At 46.9% G+C, this 20,884-nt stretch overlaps 1 protein-coding gene across 7 annotated transcripts in view; it reads left to right on the top strand.

Annotated features, from left to right (window-relative positions):
* Positions 1–20,884, top strand: part of TLK1 (tousled like kinase 1) — an 877,117-nt gene that overhangs the window by 628,710 nt on the left and 227,523 nt on the right. For all 7 annotated transcript variants that reach the window (XM_086956115.1, XM_086956118.1, XM_086956116.1 and 4 more), the window contains one exon: positions 3,408–3,489. In XM_086956115.1, coding sequence (XP_086812241.1) covers positions 3,408–3,489 — 82 coding nt within the window. The remainder of the gene's footprint in view (positions 1–3,407; positions 3,490–20,884) is intronic.

Here is a 20,884-nt window from a genome sequence, read left to right as displayed (position 1 = left end):
CTGTCTGGTAGACCAGTTTCCCTGGGGTCTTCTGGCCCTACACTGTTTGACCCGTACCTGCAGGGATTGTCCAAATGGAGTCTCCCAAGAGAGTCTCTCATGAGCAAGGCGACTGTGACTGGTGAGTATCACATATGCGGCTCTGCAGGGACCGTGGCTGACTGTTCTTAGTGCTCCGCCAGTAAGTTTCCCTTTGTCTCCCTGGTGGGGGGAGGTGGTGTGTGTTGATATTGATGCATTCTAGTTCGGATCCTCATTCTGGGCTCCTGCCCGCACTGGTTACCACAAGAGCCTCTCCTCACAAAAATTACATCTAACAGTCTATGATCCTTGCCTTCCTCCAGTCACCCCTTCTGGTGTATAAGGTCACCGCACCAGCTCCTCATTTGGGCAAAGGCCCAATTAGAGCAGCAGCAGATTACTCTTCACGGCGCCCCCCTCTGGCGTACAGGGTCACCAACTTCCACACGGGCAGTGGCACAACCGTCCTATCAACTTGATAGCTAACTTTACGGTATCCAACTCTGGCATAAAGAGTCGCTTATTTGAATATGCACTTGGGCAGTGACCCAATCTTTGCAGCAGTGGTTTCACTGCAGGGATCCACTTACCAGGATCCCCCCACTGGACCTCACTACCTCGAGTGCTCTCCTCTTCGTGATAGGGCTCACTGGACTTGGCAAGAAGGGAGGCACTGTTGCTCCAGACTCCAAGGGCAGGATGTCCCTGAATGATGTCTGTCCACCCAGCTGGGAGACTGGCAGGCCTTAGCCTCCAGCCCTGGGTACAGGCAGAAGTCCTACAGAGCTTCTCCTCCTCGCACAGACTGTCTGACTGCTTGGCAGTTTACAGTTTTGGGGGCCTGGAGCTCCCCTTCTTATAGTCCATTCCATACACCAAATGTGATTTAGGGTCCAAGTCTTTGAAGTTTGTGTTGGGGGTCTGCTTTTCTTCTTTTAAGTGCGCTCTCCTCTCTTCTGTCCTACCCTTCCCTCAGAAAACAGTCTGTCACAGCAGGAGTGACTCTAAATCTCATAGCCCTGTAACACAAGATTGGGAGTGACTAGAGGCTCTTACCTGGATTTCCACAGCTGTGATGTCTATATCAAAAGGCTACTCCAGGGCCTCTGGCCCCTTTCCAGTGACTTTCCCAGAATCAAAGTACACCCTTTAAAGTGTCCTGAAGATTCTGGTTCTCATTCCTCCAGTGTGTCCCACCTAGCTGACAGGAATGCAGTAATCAACAAATCTGTCTGGGGTATTCCTCTACCTCCCGTCAGCCCTGGATCTCTCCAAAATGGAATCCAGAATCTTCAATGTATTGTGCCATTGACAGGCACACATACACCCAGCATATGCATACAACACACATGGGCTACACAATGGTACATACTAACCTGATGTAGCTCAAGGTTGAGTTAAGCACACAACAGCAGAACTTTACATGAGTGAGCCTATAGGCCTCACTCCAGTAACACAGATAGAAAGGCCTATTTAATTTTCACTGATTACGGCACGCTGCCACCACCTCGCTTCTTCTGCTTAACATCTGGCAAAGACAGTAGCCTTACACCAATATGAGGATATCTCTTTGGGCCACCCCTCCTGGTCCAAAACGGATGCAAGCGACAATGGACAACTGGTATGGTACACCCTACACAAAAATTCATAGTGTGTCGGACAAGGAATTTAATTATAAATTGCTTTCGATTGGTGCATGTATCCCACCAAGCTGCATAAATGCTGTCCTGCAGTGAGTCCACTATGCGTATGAGTGTGGCAACTTTGGAGATATGATACATATATGGTGGTCATGCTTTAAGATTAAACCCTTCTGGGAAGCGAATTAGAAAAACCATAGAGCAATATTGGGCTCTGCACTCTCACAGAGGATCTGATGTGTTATTTAACTTTTTTTTTGCGGAGTGGGGAGTTTTATATAGCGTGAACTAGACCTGAGGGTACCTGAGCGCTTAACATGAGCACCAGTTGCGTTACTGACGGAAGCATTCATTTTTTGTTAGGCACTGGGAGATTAATTGACTTGCCCAGATTCAAGGATGTTGAGCGTCCCTGTCGAGACTAGAATCAGACTGCGACGTTGACCGCTCAAGCAGTTAAGGCCACATCCTTTCCTGAAATCTTTGGGGTGACTCCACAAGAATTACACTGTCAGACAATGGGGGAGAGACTCATTTTATGGAATTGCTTGAGTGCAGAGAAAAACAGCTATTGCAGCTTCCTGGAAAGCAAGAATACCGCCAGACATCACCCAGTCGTACGTCCAGCTTTGACTTTTTATGGCTCTGAAAAATCTCTCTTGGAACCTCACTGAGGACAACTGTCGTATTAGGGTCAGTTACTTAATTTCCTATCAGGACACCCTTTGATGGCCTTTCCTCCTGAACTGAAAGCCCACTCTTTTAATATATGATATTGCTCAACTTTTAGGCTAATGTAATTTTTTGCCCCACACTTATAGAAATTCGAGATGCACTTATAGCCCAGTGGTTGCAAGTGATACAATGACTTTTTTACTGCTGCATCTTTCCAGGAGACCGGAAGGTAGGAGGGGTGAGTTTGAAAGGGTGGTAATAGTTTAAGGATTTTTTTCCTTCTCTTTATGATATGTTATGTTATTGGCACTTTTAATGCATACAGCTAATCCAAGGAGTGTCCTGGTGCGTGCCTAAAAGGTAGACTGGCCGCATCAGGTGAGCTTATCTGAAAAGAAATCTCTTCAGCTTCTTCCTAAATAGGCTCGGGGCACGGATAGCTCGAAGCTCCACCGTAAGTTGATTCCAAGCCATAACACCCAGATGGGACAGGTAGCTACCACCCGACCTCTGTTTGCGTGTCCTAGGAACAATTGCCAATAGGTTGTTAGAGGAACAAAGCTGCCTGGCAGGAGAGTAAAATCCAAATCTTGGATTGAAGGTAGGCCAGGCTATGGCCATATAACGCAGAGTGAACCGTCACAAAGGCCTTGAACTTCACCCACTGGCAGCCAGTGCAGATCACGAAAATAAGGCCTGCCATTTGCCCATTTGGGAAGGTTGAGCAGAAGTCTGGCTGCGGCTTTCTGGATCACCTGCAATTTCTTAAGCAGGAAGGCTTTCAGACCGACTTAAAGATTGTTGGCATAATCTATGCAGGGGGTAATGAGGGCTTGGATGACTGTTTCCCTAGTGTTAATTGGGAGCAGTGGAATGAATCTTTTGAGAGATTTCAGGAGAACTACAGCCATTATTTACTAGATGTTTGGGGCCTTGGCAGTGGGGCAGTAATTTGCAGATTTCATATCTATCTTGATAATAAACAATTTTCAGCAGTCTGATATTTAAGACCTCCTGCTTGGTAGTTTTTGGTAGTGCTAATTTCCTTGATTTTTTTTTCTTCTTCTTTAGGTTCAAAGATCATCCAACATTAAATGAACGATATTTATTGCTTCATCTATTAGGTCGAGGTGGCTTTAGTGAAGTATATAAGGTAAAGTTAATTTGTTTATGCTACTCTCAACACGGGCCCTCTTGTGTAAAAACAATGTAAATATTAGAAAATATGAAGATTTGTTTTACTTTGTCAATGTATTGTTTCAAGCAGGTTTTGTATGAAGTCCAACAAATATTTCACATGCTAATGCTTTCATATACCACATTCAGGTTGCCAACTTAGGGGGAACATAAACCTGTTCTGTCCAAAACTTGAAACTGTATGTTCAAGGCATATGAGCTGCAGATTGTACACTTATGCATAGATCGCCATCTGGTGTTGGGTTCGGATGATTGCATGTTTTTGTCTTCGAAGAAGTCTTGTAATCACGAGGCTGGGGACTCCTCCTTCGGTGGACAGTCCTCATGGGCTACGGCTCCATCGTTAGATTGTTTTTTCCACCATCGGGTTCTGATGTGACTTGCTCCGCTCCGGATTGGAATCGTTCTCGAAACCCCTTCGATGCGCAGTCACTCTTACCGACGGTATTGTCTCGATCGTGTGCCTTCGACGCGCACCCTCGACAACTTCCATTACTTTCCAACGCCTGCAAACCTCGACGCGGGCCTTTCAGCCTACCCGCGCCGATAGACGGATGTCGATGGAACGGACTCCATTTAAAAAATGTCCACAGTTTGGTGCTAAATTTCCACACTCTGACCTCCATCCTGTCTGCAATCTGTGCCTCTCTCGTGAACATCGAGAGGACAACTGTGAAGCCTGCCTCATTTAAATCCAAAAAGACTATCCGGGATTGTCGAGCTTGACGCCGCGATATGCAGCGAGGCACAGGCTCCATTCCGGACATCTTCAATTCAGGTCCCGATAACCTTCTAGAACCAGAAGGGATCCCAGACTCCGAAGCAGACGTATCCGACGCCGAAGATGACATCACCCCGGCTAAAAGGGACGCGAGTACTGAAACCATGGACCGACCAAGCCAACTCCAATGGCACCTGTAACACCTTCGCCTTTAGGCTCAGGTTTACACCGTACTAAAACTTTGAACTCCCGGGCCCTGCACCGAAGGAGAGACAAAAGACATCCGGCCACTCCTTCTTCTGCCGGCACTGGCGAAGCACTCGGCGCCGAAATCTATAAAAGACCCGTCGGGACCAAAGCACTCTGTTGAACGTCGGCGCCAAAGCAACTTGATAAAGCATCGACGCCAAAGCAGCAGGATAAACCACCGGCACCGAAACACCCGGATAAAACCTCGGTCCCGAAGCAAACCAAAAAACCTTCGGAACCGGAGCACACAGAGACTTTGGTACCATCAAAACACAAGACTCCAAAAACGTCGGAACCGGCAAAGCTGCCATACCGGACACTGTCCCAAAACATCCAAAAGATGCTCCCAAAGACAAATCTTCGACGCCAAGCAAGTCTGTGGCGTCCAAAGAGCTTTTTTCACTGGATCCAAAGCAGACTACTATATTTATTCACCCAAAGACTGGTCATATAGTCACCAAGCCACCTACAAAGAGGGAACCAGAACATTTACCCGAAATTTCAGTTCCTCCAAAGAACATTCCTATAGCTACTAATACTTCACCACCACCATTACCGCCACCACCTGTTAACCCTAATTTAATTATTTCACCACCACACACTCCAGATTTACAGGATAGTGAGGATTCACAGGGGCATGGACAATTAGATGAAGACATAATGCCATTAAGTCCTGATAATTTACCTCAGGAACCAGACCCATGGCATGGTTATAATACTGATCCTGATCGAACAAATGATCCGGATTTCTACCCCTGAAAACCATCCCCACCAGATGACAATGTGGGATTTGCACAGTTTATCAACAGAGCAGTGGTATATCAAAAAGTCAAACTTCATTCAGACCCTGTAGAGGAAGATTTTTTATTGGAAAGTTTTGCAGAACCACAAAAATCTACTCACGTCTTACCCATGCTACAAGGCCTTCTCAGACATGCTCGTGAGGTGTTTAAAAACACAGTCAGACCTAGGGTTCTTAACTCTGGGTTGATCAAAAATACAAGGCAGCTCCCAGTGACCCTATCTACATTAAGGGCCAACTTCCCTTAGATTCATTAGTAGTAGCCAATGCACGAAAAAGGGCAAACTCCCAAGGGTCAGGTGACACACCACCTCCTGACAAAGAATCTAAGTTATTAGACTCATCATGTAAACGTATGGCGTCTCAGGCTACTAATTCATGGAAAATATCAAACAAACAAGCCCTTCTAGCAAGATATGACAGGGTTCACTATGATGAACTAGAGAAGCTCATTCATCATCTACCCCATGAATATAAGGACAAAGCTGATTACCTTATAAAGGAAGGCAAACTTATTACTAACACCTCAATCAAATGTGCGCTAGACGCAGCAGACACTGGATCACGTGCTACAATTACTAGTGTTCTGCTACGTAGACACACCTGGCTTAGGGTGTCTGGCTTTAAGCAAGAGGTGCAAAATACAATCCTTATTCAACAATTTGATTTGGAGCTCCTTTTTGGACCTGCAGTTGATGCATCTTTTAGAGAAAATTCAAAAAGACACAGGAACAGCAAAGTCTATGTGGGCCTTACAGTCCCCATCTGCCAGAGGCTCCTTTTGTCGCTCCTTTCATAGTTCCAAAACCAACACGTCAGAACACCCTACATCATCTTATAAAAGTCCCAACCAGGGCTCCTTTTGTAAGGGATACAATAGGTTCAGACATGGCCATATGCAAATCAGTCTGACCCTGTGCCTCATGGGAACAGTCCAGCCCGAACGGCCAAGCCATGCCTTCCCTGGACCGGAAACAAGCTACCGAGGACCGGTTTCTGGCATTTCAGCCGTCTTCAGCCCGGTTTGCTTGAATCCAGTGGCAAAGTGAGCAAGGGACTCGCGTCTGAGCATACCCTGCCAACTTAGGGCGAACAAAGAAAAACCAAAGGAAATGATGGACGGAGCGTCGACAATACACGCCAATCCACTTCACGTTGCCGCCTAAGGCTTTCGCTCCTAAGGCAGTGGCCGGCGTGCCCGAAAAGGTCTCCGAAGGCGTCATCGGTGATCCACGGCCCGCGACCTCGACAACCTTCGGGGGACGAGCGTCAGGAACACTTCATCGACGCCGAAACGGGCAGGCTTTCCCTACTGAAGCGGAAAATCGCCCCAGAACCCCAACTGGAGTCTTACAAGATCCCTCTCAAGAAAAAGGACGACTCTACTTGCTCTCCCGTCTTGGTGGAACCCCTTTCCCCACAGGCTCATGATGTGTCGCCCACTTACTCAGATGTGGACGCTGGTGAGGGAGATGATGAGGATGAATACAGTTATCCAGTCTATACAGACCCTGATAATACCAATGAACCCTGGGCAGCTGGTGGTGACCCTGGGGATCCTCAATCAGGACAAGACCCTCAACTTTTTTCTACTAAAACGTCCCCTACAGAAGACTCTACAGCTTTCAATGCCCTCATTGAGCGGGCAGCTAACAATCACAACCTCCAGCTACATGCTGACCCTGTGGATGTAGATTTCCTCTTTGACACCTTTTCAGTCTCAGAAAAAACTGTTAAAACTCTGCCTATGCTGAAAGGTGTTTTAAAGCATGCTGCTGAGATCTTTAAAGAACCTACCAGGGCAAGTGTGATAAACCTTAGGATTGACAAGAAATACAAGTCGGCGCCTACTGATCCTACCTACATCAAAGGACAGTTGCCTCTGGACTCCCTTGTCGTCTCGAATGCCCGGAAGAGGGCTAATTCTCAGACTACGGGTGATGCTCCTCCCCCAGACAAAGAATCCAAGGTCTTTGAGGCTTCGGGGAAGAGGGTAGCAGCGCAGGCAGCCAACATCTGGCGCATTTCTAACACGCAGGCGCTTCTGGCGCGCTATGACAGGGCACACTACGATACACTGGAGACACTGTTGCAACACCTGCCTGATCAATACAAGGAAGGGGCTGAGATGCTGATTCAGGAAGGGAAGCTAATCTCTAACGCTTCAATTAAGTGCGCTCTGGACGCAGCTGATACCGCTGCCAGAGCTATAAACACTAGTGTTATGCTTCGGCGACATGCCTGGCTGAGAATCTCTGGATTTAAGCCAGAAATCCAAACCACCATCCTGAACCAAACGGTTAACCCAGATCACCTGTTTGGCCCAGAGGTTGACACCACCCTAGAAAAGATAAAAAAGGACAGTGAGACTGCAAAATCCATGGGTGCCTTACAGTCCCAGCAGTTTCGGGGTGGGTCCTTTCGTCGCTCCAGCACTAGAGGCGTTTCCAGGGGCCAGCTCTCCCAGTCCACGCAATACTACAAGGGCAACACTCAGACCACTTACACCAACAAAAGTCGAGGTGGATATCGTGGCAACAGAGCCAAGGGCAGAGGACGTGGTAACAGCTCCAGATCCTCTGCCACCAGCATACAGTGACGCCTTCTCACTGCCCCCCGACCACACAACACCGGTCGGGGGGAGACTCCAGCAGTTCCTGCCCATCTGGAAGTCCATCACCACGGACAGGTGGGTCAGAACACTTATCCAATACGGTTATTGTCTGGAGTTAACAACCACTCCACCCAACATGCCCCCAAGACACCGTCCTATGTCAGACGAGCACTTGCACTTATTGCAGCAGGAGGTCACCGTCATGCTGCAAAAAGGAGCAATAGAGCTTGTGCCACTGCAGGAAAGAGGCACAGGGGTATACTCCCTGTACTTCTTAATGCCAAAAAAGGACGGGTCCCTCAGGCCCATCCTGGACCTCAGGCCACTCAACTACTACATCCTGTCGGAGCACTTCCATATGCTGACCCTGCAGCAAGTGCTCCCGTTGCTCAGGCAGGGGGATTTTCTCGCAACTTTAGACCTAAAGGATGCGTACTTTCACATTCCACTGCACCCTTCACACAGGAAATACCTCAGTTTCACCATACAAAACCAGCACTACCAGTTCAAGGTTTTGCCTTTCGGTGTCACCACGGCACCCAGGGTGTTCACAAAGTGCCTGGCGACAGTGGCGGCGCATCTCAGGAGACGGGATTTCCACGTCTACCCTTATCTGGACGACTGGCTCATCCAAGCGAAGTCAGCCCAGCAGTGTGCCGCCCACATGTCCCACACCATTCACCTACTGCACGATCTGGGATTCTCACTGAATTACCCAAAATCCCACCTCCAGCCCGCCCACGTACGGCAGTATCTGGGTGCGACCATAAACACTCTGGCGGCCACAGCACAGCAGAATTCAGTGAGGGTCAGCAGCGTTCAATCGCTGATACAGAAATTCAGACCTCAACACTCGCTTCCAGAAAGAGTGTTCATGCAGTTGATAGGCATGATGGCCTCCTGCATTTCCATAGTCCCGCACGCGAGGCTACATATGCGTCCGCTTCAGGAGTGCTTAGCACGTCAGTGGACTCAGGCTCACGGGCAGTTGAAAGACCAAGTGTTGGTGAGCGGTCGGGCATACAACTCTCTGCATTGGTGGAATCCACGAAACCTTTGCAAGGGCCGACCTTTCCAAGAGCCTGTGCCACAGATCATTCTGACAACGGACGCCTCTCTCCAGGGATGGGGAGCTCATGTACTCCATTACACGGTGCAGGGACTATGGACGCAACAGCAACGGAAGGTGCACATCAATGTTCTCGAACTGATGGCGATCTTCATGGCACTCAAAGCCTTCAAAGTACATCTTTGCAACAAGGTTGTGTTGATCCGGACGGACAACATGACAGCCATGTACTACATTCAAAAGCAGGGAGGAACACACTCTCCGCAGCTGTCTCATCTGGCTCAGTGCATGTGGAAGTGGGCCATTCAGAGGAACATCTTCCTCATGGCAGAACACCTCCCGGGCAAGGACAATCAGATGGCGGACCTGCGCAGCAGGCACAGCCACCAAATGCACGAGTGGGAGATACATCCATCAGTACTCCAACCGTACTTCCAAAGGTGGGGTCATCCAGAGATAGACCTGTTCGCCACAAGGGAGAACGCAAAATGCCAAAGCTTCGCCGCCAGGTTCCCACACCCACAGTCGCAGGGCAATGCGATATGGATGAGCTGGTCAGGCAAATTTGCGTACGCTTTTTCCCCAGCACCTCTGATACCGCTGGTGGCACGCAAGCTCAGGCAGCACTCGATGACTCTCATCCTGGTTGCTCCAACGTGGGCTCGCCAACCATGGTACACCATGTTTCTAGAACTGTCCGTGGTACCGCATCAGAGGCTACGTCTCACACCCAGCCTTCTGACGCAGAGCCATGTAAATGTAAATGTACAGAAATTTATATAGCGCAAATCACCAACCGGTCTCTAAGCGCTTGCTTAGGGAACCCATCCTGGTATTCCCCTGTGAGATAACTCCGACAGGGTATCCACAAGGTGAAAGCCAGGCACCCCGCCGCGAGGGGCCGTTGTGGAGATTAAGCAAGCTATTGCCCAGAGTCGCAGAGTGTGAACCCGTGAATCGAGTAGGCACCGGAGCGAGAATTGTCGAGTCCATCGACATTTTAGGACTCAAGACCCAGCCGAGTTGGGAATTGAACCCTAGTCCCGGGCTGACTTCTGCTTCCAGGTCTGCCTCCTCTAACCAGTGTGCCACACTTCTCCATGGCGACATTCAGCATCCAGATCGGCAACAGCTCAACCTGGCGATCTGGCTCCTGAAGTCTTAGAGTTTGGCTACCTGCACTTACCTTCTGACTGTATGGACATCATTCGGGAGGCAAGGAAGCCCACCACCAGAGCATGCTATGCGGCGAAATGGAAGCGGTTTGTCATTTATTGTGCAGACCACAACATTAACCCGCTGGATGCTTCTATTCAGGATATCATCTGTTACCTTTTCCATCTGTACAAATGTAATCTGGCCTATGCTTCCATTCGCATACATCTATCTGCGATGGCTGCTTATCTCCAGAATAGGCAGCACCTCTCACTCTTCAGGGTGCCTGCCATTAAGGCCTTTCTGGAAGGACTCAAACGAGTCATTCCTCCTCGGACTCCACCAGCTCCAGAGTGGAACCTCAATGTGGTCCTCACCCGGCTGATGGGTCCTCCCTTTGAACCACTGCATTCCTGCGAGATTCAGTTCTTGATGTGGAAAGTGGCTTTCCTTATAGCGATTACATCGCTACGGCGAGTTAGTGAACTGCAATCCCTCACTATCCAAGAGCCATTTATTCAAATTCATTCTAACAGGGTGGTGCTTCGCACTAACCCTAAATTCCTTCCTAAGGTTGTGTCTCAATTCCATATCAACCAGACTATTGAATTGCCTGTTTTCTTCCATAATCCTGAGTCATTGGTGGAGAGAGTGCTCCACACCCTTGACGTCAAAAGGGCCCTGATGTATTACATCGATAGGACCAAGGATTTTAAGAAGACTAAACAACTTTTTGTCGCCTTTGCACCACACCACAAAGGTAACCCTATTTCCAAGGCTGGTATTGCTAGGTGGATTGTTAAATGTATCCAGATCTGCTATCTGAAAGCCAAACGTACTCTCACCATTCCACCAAGGGCCCACTCCACCAGAAAGTTGGGGGCCTCTATGGCATTCCTTGGAAACATTGCTTTGGAAGACATATGTAGAGCAGCCACATGGTCTACCACACTCACATTTACAAAGCATTATTGTGTTGATGTGCACTTTAAACAGCAGGCAGCTGTAGGGCAGGCTGTTCTCAAAACACTTTTCCAAACTGCTGCAGCTGGCACGGGCGGCCGCCGTTAATGGAGATATGAATTCAGCAGCCCACATGCCTCAAACCGAATATGCTACTTACCAGTATGCATCTGTTCTTGGCATGTAGGGCTGCTGACATTCATATCGCCCGCCCTTCTCCCCGGCGCCCGTAGCAGCTGCAGAATTCACACATACTTCTAGCATGGTCATCATTCACTTAGTTTCACTCCATCTTGGCCACAATGGCTAAAAACAATCTGAGGATGGAGTCGATGCCCATGCGCACTGTAGTCCAGGGGAGGAGCTACCTATCTCGTGATACTTCGAAGACTCTTCCAGGACAACAATGTGCAATCATCTGGACCCAACACTAGGCGGCGATCTATGCACAGATATGAATGTCAGCAGCCCTACATGCCAAGAACAGATGCATACTGGTAAGTAGCATATTCGATACACTTCTACACCTTCCTCACAACTCTCCTCAGCTGGACTCTCATTGGCACGCATAGCCCGCATCCCCAAAACCACAGCCAGAGGTTGCACCTTCTCATACCTCTCACCCAAAACATAGAACGACTTCCTTCACCACATCAGAGCCTCCTCACCACTTCTGGAGTCCGACATGAAGCTGAAGACCTGGCTCTTTGATTACCCTCACCAGGAGACAACTGCCCCTCACCTGCATAATGCCAGACATGTGATTAGCATGCTATATATAAACGGCAGTGCTAAACCTCTGGTTAAACTAGGGAAAGACATTCCTAATAATGGGGGGCACCAAATCCCTATTTTATTATATGCTGAGGATGCCATTCTAATAGTGTGCACAGCAAATGGTCTGCAAATATTATTGGATGTTTTTTTAAGCTTTATGTCTACACTAGCAGCCCGCCCCAGCGTTGCCTGGGGCAGAAAGGGGCTGGGGGCAGTACACCCGCTCCCGCCCCGACCCCCTCCTGCACCGACTCCCTCCCGGCCCGACTCACTCGAGCCCCCCTCCCGGAATCACTCGCGCCCCCCTCCCGCCCGGACTCACTCGCGCTCCGACATTTTTATTTACTGCTGCCTCCTTCTTGCCTTCCCCCTGCATCACACAGTCTCACTTTCCCTTTCCTTACCTGTGCCGCCGCTCATCACTGAACAGCCGCTCGTCACTGCACCGCCCTCCTCCTTCGTCATCACGCACGTCGCGTAGCGGCCAGCGCTAGGTCCCGGCCGGCGCTACTTTCAGGGGACTACTTTGTTTACAAACTTAATTTTTTTCATTTACTTTTTTTTAAAATTTATATAGCCTATGTCCATCTACACACCCTGACATTTTCATAGATGTATCGGGTGTGTAGATTGGCGCTGTGGTTCCCGAGTTTACCTGGCCAAAAGGTGCAAGTTCTCTCTTTATAATAGTAGTATAGATTGGATCTTAAAATTCACTATGGTAAATGCTTTGTTATAACATAAGGGCCACGAAATATGAAAACTAAAACTCATGTGAAGGGGAGCGCAGGATTGGAGAAAGTACAAAATGATAATATTATAGAATTTTATTCAGCTGTTCCTTGGATTGGAACTATCTTTTAATTGTTAGAGCAAATTATTTGAAAAGTAACATTAAAGCAATTTTTTAGATTCACCCAGAAAATAGGACAAAAACCTGTTCAAGAGATAATCCATTTCTATAAAACAAAATGTTTCAGCAGGATCATACAGTGCCGGCCTATGGAAACATACAAATGTAGAACATATACAAAAAGTGGCCTTCCTTATTTGACGAATTCGCTAAGCCTCTCTCCTTTATTAGTGTAGGTTACGGTATGGTCTAATCCAGAGGCTTCTTTGGTGCGTGCATGCATATCCGATTGTCTAGGCTTAACAAGGTCGGTTGAGATTCCCTGGCTGGTCTACCTAAAGACGTTTTTTAAATCGTTGGGCATGAAGGAACTGTATAAAAATCCCTCCAATTTTACTGCAGATCTAGTAAAATGCAAATTTCTAGATCACTGCTCTAATATAAGACAAAGGAAAGCACAAAGCATGCTATTACTGATAAGGGACATTCCACTGGTGACAACAAGCGATATACTTGATCTGGGTGATGAACCTCTTTATAGGTGGTAGCCATCCCTTTTTAGATTTTGCACGATCCATCTTGTTGTAGCCTTTCCCATCCAAAACTATTGGTCTCCCAATTTACTGTCCTGTAGGTGTGACCAACTATCTGCACAAAATACATGTCATTTGTTCCTGTTTTGCTCTTTATAATGAGGCCCAAAGTTTTTAATACCAATTTTACTGAATATTAGATCTCATCTGGACAGCCTACGCTATTTATAGTGCCTGGAAAATTAAGATGTTTGCTGGGCAACCCATAATTTTTTAAGGAAAAGTTTGTCGCTTAGAAATATTTATGAACAGGTCTCCCTTGGTTTATACATCAGGTCCACATAAACCATTTTAAGCTAGAGATCTGAGTGGAAGTTAAATAAGAACTTTAAATCACCTTTTTTTATATTAGTCTAAAAAATTAAATGTATGTATGTATGTATGTATTTATAATCTTTTATAGCGCGTATCTGTCACCCCACGGGTATCCTGGCGCTTTGACTGATGAAAATCCTGCCATACATCCTACTGGAATTTGGGATTAAGAAGATGCAGTCCTAGGAAAAAGATGTGTTTTTAAGAGTTTCTTGAAAGAGAAAAATTCTTCCGTACTTCTCAATCCCAACGGAAGAGTATTCCATAATCTGGCTGCCGTAAAGCTGAAAGATCGTCCGCCCAACCGAGCTCTCAAAACTTTAGGCACCACAGCAAGATGAGCGGAAGCCGAGCGAAGGGATCTCGGCGGAGTGTACCAGTGAAACATGTTCTGAAGTGGTACTGGGCCGTGTCCGTGGAGGGCCTTGAATACAATACATACAGATTTAAAATCGATCCGTTGAAGGATCGGTAGCCAATGAAGGTCTCTTAATGCCTGGGATGAGGAGTCATAGCGGCGGCGAGCAAGCGCCAATTTGGCTGCAAGATTTTTCACCCGTTGCAATTTTCCTATCAAGGTGGCTGGTGCTCCAAGAAATAGGGCATTGCAGTAATCCAGACGGCTTACGATAATGCTCCTCACCACTTCTGGCCTGCTGTCCTTAGGAAGCATCGGAAGGACCTTCCTCAACATGCGAAGCAGTCCCATGCAAGTACTCACTGTTTTGTTAACAGCTGCATCCAATTGGAGATTGGACCCAAACATCACTCCCAAATTGCGGACCGAGGTGGTAGGCCCAATCGTAAATGTTGAAACTGTAGACTAAAATATTCAATATCTTCAATGATAATGTTACTGTTACCGCCTGTGAATGTATCTTTCATCGAATCATAGCATTTATGCAGAGATGTTTTAAATGAAATGTGATTTTGTGATGTAGTGCTCTTAAATCTGATGCTTTTATGGATTCATGCAAATTTGAATGAAGATTTTATTACTGCTTTACAAATACGCATAACTTAACAAAAATAGTTGTCTTTTAAAGGCTAAATTCAGTGCGCTGTAAATTAAGTATTCTAGCAGAAGAGGCATCAAGCGCTAAATGAGTGTACCTATTTACAAGAAATATGGTTAGATAACAACTGAAGCAAACCAACTTTGAATTGTCTCGAAGGCAGACAAGCACAAAAGGAAATGCTAAAACAAGAACAAGTACAGCAATGAAGGCAATCACATAGATTAGCAATCATTTATATCGGCTATACCACAAAATTAATTTTAAGGCAGAACACTCTAAATGTTAAAATTAATGGCTTATCCTGACTTAACAATCAAAACGATTTCAGAGAACCCTACTCCTCAATGAAGACAGCAAAACAAATTAGCAAACCGTGAGGTCGGCGGTTCTTTGGCGCTTCCCCTGAAGTTACAAGCTGTCAGTGGGACTGATCTGGGGAATACTTTACAGTGTGTAGACACACCATCACTTGCGTGTTTTGCTTTTGTATGCCTTTTCTAGTGGAAGATGTTCAAGGGAAATTAAACGGGTTGGTTTTGATTTACTCGAATTCAGATCTTTGACCTTAAGGCCTCATTTGACTTTTACATCTGTAGATGTGCAACAGTGGTATATTTTATAAAGTATCTTTCAGTCTGACTGCGGGCCTAAGCATGGAAAGGAAAGTTCCACAGGCTTAATTGATCTGCAATGGATATGATTAATTCCAATGCAAAGGGACTGTGGGTTTATTAACATAATAAGTGGAACAGTTGTGGGTTGCTTATCTTCATAAAGGTTTCTGTAGGCAGTCCCGATGACATTTATGATTGTATCTATTTTTGGCAGGCTTATTCCAGATCATATGGCAGGGGATTGCAAGCATGTGAAAAATACTCACATTACAAAGCGACCCCTTTGGTAAACCTCTTCATTTCGAGCCTAGTCTATAGTCTATAGTCTCCCTCAGATCACCATTGCCAAACATCTGTGTGACTTGGTAAAGATCAGCATTGGTTATAAGATTTAAGAGCAAAGACAGCAAATCATTCAATTAAAACTTTACCTGTAGTGTTTAAGGCCATTCCTTCATGTACCTTATGGAACCAGTTGTAATATCTCATTCAGTTTCCGTTCATGCTTTTTTTTCCCTTTGCCTCCAGTTTTTCTTAAACTTCCACTTAAAAAGATAGAGCCACATAAAAGAGGAACTTTTTTTTAGGTCTCGGACTAGAGTCCCACACAGTGGGCAGAGTCTGAGATTTTATGTTTGGCAGTATGGGGGCTTGAACACGCCCCTCTTCTCCATTGGCTGGCCTCGTAAATGCTGGCCAGCCATTGGAGGAGAGGGGCATCACTCAGTTTAGGCCCCGTCTTGAGCAGATTCGGGGGCGTTTTTTTAAGCCCCGCCCCTTTTCTAGTGGTTGGCGTCTGTTCCCTCCCTTTCCGCCCCCTCCTCGTAGCCATTTCTGCCCTTGCATCCACAGGCCAAGGCAGGTTTTCACGCTGGTAATTTTTTCGTTTTACTTTCGCAATAAGAGTGTAGTTTTCATAAAACAACCCACTTTTTTTCTTTTTCAGTCCCTCCTCCCCTCTGCCCAGCCTCTCTTGTTCTCCCCTCACCTTCACCCCTGCACCCCTCGACGGCGCCCACCCACCCTCTCCATCTGCACCACCCTCTTCGCCCCTTCTCACTTCCTCCTCGGTTCTTCCTCATCTCAGCTCCTCGTCCTCCCCCCTCTGCCCCTCTGCCTCCCAGCTCTGCGATGGTTAAATTACTTTCCAGCTCAGCTGGCAAAGCGATCCCAGGCAGAGCAGTCAGATGAGTGGGAAGGGGGGCAGAGAGCTATTCTCATGGGCATGTAGGTGGAGGAGGGGAGGGGAGGGGGCCACAAACTTCATTATTTGCATCCTTCAGAAGCAGCATAGGGCACGAGGAGCAGCGTGGCAACGTACACCCGGGGCGGGGGCACTTGGGGTGGGGGGTTGAGGGGAGGGTGCCTAGGGCGGGTCGCCTTCAAACGACAGTCGATTCACACAGCTCTGATGATGCACCTCAGGCACGGGCTGCCTGCAGTTATTATTCACACAGCTCTGATGATGCACCTCAGGCACGGGCTCACAGCTGTTATTATTCACACAGCTCTGATGATGCACCTCGGGCACGGGGCTCACAGCTGTTATTATTCACACAGCTCTGATGATGCACCTCAGGCACGGGCTGCCTGCAGTTATTATTCACACAGCTCTGATGATGCACCTCAGGCACAGGCTCACAGCTGTTATTATTCACACAGCTCTGATGATGCACCTCAGGCATGGGCTCACAGCTGTTATTATTCACACAGCTCTGATGATGCACCTCAGGCACGGGCTGCCTGCAGTTATTATTCACATAGCTCTGATGATGCACCTCATGCACGGGCTCACAGCTATTATTCACACAGCTCTGATGATAAACCTCAGGCACGGGCTCACAGCTGTTATTATTCACACAGCTCTGATGATGCACCTCAGGCACGGGGCTGACGCAGTTCTTATTCACACTGCTCTGATGATGCACCTCAGGCCCGGGCTCACAACTGTTATTATTCACACAGCTCTGATGATGCACCTCAGGCACAGGAGTAGAGTGTTGAGGGCAGAGTGTTGAGGGCAGAGGGCAGTAAGTGCGTCGGTTTGTGAACATATATATTTTTAATATTTTACAGTATCCGTTTCCACCAAATTTGTCAGGGCCAAAGTGCAGGATTAAACAAATCTGTACATTTCCATTCAGGTGATCGTTTGCGAATGCCTGGTACTCATTTTAGGTTTCACCTGTATAACACTTGCACTGTGCTTGAGAAAACGATTGTGTTTAATATAAACTTACTAGGGACTTATATCCTGCCTCACTCTCTCACTATAGAATACTCACTCTTTCACTTTTTTCTACTCGCTCGCTAATACTCTTTACTAATAACTCTCTCCTACTCACTATCAACTACTCACTCTACTACTTCCTCTGTGTGTGGCCGCTAATGCAATTGGTCTTGCATATGCAAACGATTAAGCTATTGGCAATGTAAATGACAATGCCATTTATTTATGATTTAAAATAAAAAAAAATAAGGGGCAATGCCAATAGCTCTACCTTTAATAATGCTGAGACCATTGCATTTTAAATGCTTGTTTGTGGAGCTTTCATTTTGCCACATTCTTTCTTTGCAGTAGTGCAGCGGCGCCTTTGACCCCGATCAGTTACATTGTGGAACTGAAACTCTTCCTGCTATTGCGATTTTGCACGACTAGGAGCTGTGTTCAATGCCTGGGGGGGGGTGGGGGTAATTGCATTTTAAGCTGCGAGAATCCGATTTTAATCCTGTTTCACTGTGATTTTAATTGCCACTTTGCACTTCATTAAGGGGCTGCGTATAGTGCTCTGGGGGGCTGAACAGTGATAGAATAGTTCAGCGCACTAGTCTTCAGATGCTGGCACACTCGCTCTGCATCAAAAAGGGCTGATGATGCGCCCGCGCCGAAGGCAAGCCTTTCTGCGCCCGTCCAGGCCCAGAGGCCAGAACCCCTGCCGGTTTTCTGGGAGCACAGCATATTTACACTACGGAGGAGCTTAATACTTACAGAGGAGTGCTTAAAAGTAAGTGCACACACTGTATGCCACCTGATAGCCTTATCAAGCACTGCTGCACCTGTCATGTCAAATTCTGCCCGTGCTTGAACCCCCCCTCAGACCGGCTTACTAAGGAAGTTATTAAAATGTTTCCAGTAAACTGTCGCTCAATGTCCAAACAATCACTGGAAATCGACCTCCTATTAGAATAAGAGAGCCCAGATGTCCTTTTTCTAATAGAAACCTGGTTGAACAAAGATGCTGACCCTATAATTATCCAAATTCTGCCACTGGGCTATGCTATACAGAGACTGTACCGGGATTCAGGTAGAGGAGTTGGTCTTGCCATTATATATAAGGACTGTGAAAGCATTTTTTTCAACTTGGGCATCTCCCATGTCAGGAACTTCTCAGAGATTCTGGTATATAGTCCTCCAGGCCCTTAAGGTAAATATTTTAACGATCTTCCCGACATTGTAGGCAATCTAGCTAGTTCCCTTCCTAATTTTACCTTATTTGGGGATTTTAATCTTCATTTTGATGATTACTTACTCCCTTCCATATTGGAATTCGTAGAGGGGTTGGAGACGCTTCAATTTATTCATTCAGTGGGCGGTCATACCCATTGTAAAAGCCATCTACTCGACCCCATCTTCTCAAACATCTCAAATCCCCTGGTCAAGGACTCTTCTCCTGTGCCTTGGTCGGACCATTATCTTATTCTATTTCTGTGGATAACACAGGAGGACATCACTCCAGTTGCGAGAACTAGCAAACAAGTACAGGTTAAGTCGAAACTGCCTATAAAATCCTGTGTGACTTCCCTGGAAGGTACCTTGCCCAACCTTGAAACTAACCCAGCCAAAGCGAATGATGACTTTGATAGGTGGTTAACACGGTCTCTTGATACTATTCTTCCTAAGAAATGGATTTACAGTAAAGTAGGAGCCAATCTAAAATGCCTGGTACACACCGAAACTGCAGGAGCTCCGACAATCCAGTTAAAAGCTGGAAAGAAACTGGAGAAAATATCCCTCAGCAGCTAACAAAACCAAATATAGTGATACTATAAAGATTTACAAATCTGAAATTAAAGCTGATAAAGCGCTCTATTATGAAGAGAGAATCACCTTGGCAGCCAATTGCCCTCGCAAAATATTTCGGATCACAAAATCACTTTTACCCCCACCTCCGCCCTCCATTGCTCTGGTTGACATCCCTCTACGCTTCAACCAAATTGCGTTTTTTTTCTGATAAAATACAAAGCATTCTTGAATCTCTTCCTCTGTCAACGGCTTCACAAACCTTATCCCCACTGGATGGGACAGCCCCAGATAGAGATTGCTGGCTGGAGGTCATATCCCCCCTCCCCCCCCCCCCCCCCCCCCCTGAGTTTGACCTCCCTTCAAGGGCTTCTTAGTCATCTTAAATCGGGAGCAATATAACATGAGATGTTGCCCCCCTAACATTTTGAACATAATTTCAGATACTGTATCCCCAGTGATCCTAAATGTGATAAATGGCTCGTGGGCAATGGGATTAGTGCCCTCCCGATGTAAACAAGCTATAGTTGGAGCACTCCAAAAAAAAAAAACTAACCTAGATCCTGACGTGCTGGTAAACTATCGCCTTATCTCACTTTTACCAGGTATTGGAAAATTAGCTGAGAAGCACGTAAACTACACTCTTTCATCCTTTTTGGGAAACTACAATCGGCTTCATCCCTTACAGACCGGGTTTAGACCACAGCAAGGTACAGTGGTGGAAGAATTAGGGTGCTGCGCTGCTCCTATATTACTAGATCTCAGCGCAGCCTTCAACATGGTGAACCACCATCTTCTAATCCAAAGATTTATGAAGGCAGGAGTTGCAGCGCTAAAATGGCAACAGTCCTTTTTAGAGGACAGCTTGTTTGTGGTTTTCGAAGAAGAAATCCCCTCGAAGCGAATGCCCCTTAGATGTGGGGTTCCCCAGGGATCTTCCCTGAGCCCCACTCTATTCAATGTCTGTGAGTTCCCTGGCTGAAGTAGTAACACCTTTTGGCATTCAGATCATCACCTACGCTGATGATACCCAGTTGGTGGTTTCGCTTAGTCAACAGGATGGCTCAGGGCTAGCCGTATGCCTTGAAAAGGTGTCGAGTTGGATGGACCGCTCCTGCCTAAAACTTAATAGAGCTAAGACTGAACTGATGCTCTTGAGTAACTCGACCTCGTTGAACATAGGCTCATTCTGGCCTAGCTGTCTAGGGACACCACCTGTCCCTAAAGAACAAATTAAGAGTCTGGGTGTACGGCTGGACTGCAATCTTGATTTTAAGGAGTAAGCATGTTAGGTTGCAGCCTACTGCTTTGGGATTTTAAGAATGCTAGGAAAGATCCTTCCTGTGTTACCCTTCACCGCGAGAAGACTGCTTGTCCAAGCACTGATCTTGTCACGCCTGGATTATGCCAATGCATTATATTTGGGAGCCCTAGTCCCCACTACCAAAAAATTGCAGGTAGTGCAAAACTGTGAAGCATGTGTGCGTATGAACCCTTCCAAGCGCATGTCCGGTAAGCCTGCGCTTGCATCGCTTCACTGGCTACCTATCCAAGAGAGAATCGAGTTCAAGGCTTTGTGCATCACA

This window comes from Lissotriton vulgaris, chromosome 2_1 (assembly GCF_964263255.1).
Source record: "Lissotriton vulgaris chromosome 2_1, aLisVul1.2, whole genome shotgun sequence".
NCBI lineage: Eukaryota > Metazoa > Chordata > Amphibia > Caudata > Salamandridae > Lissotriton > Lissotriton vulgaris.
This window is presented reverse-complemented; position numbering and strand designations above follow the sequence as displayed.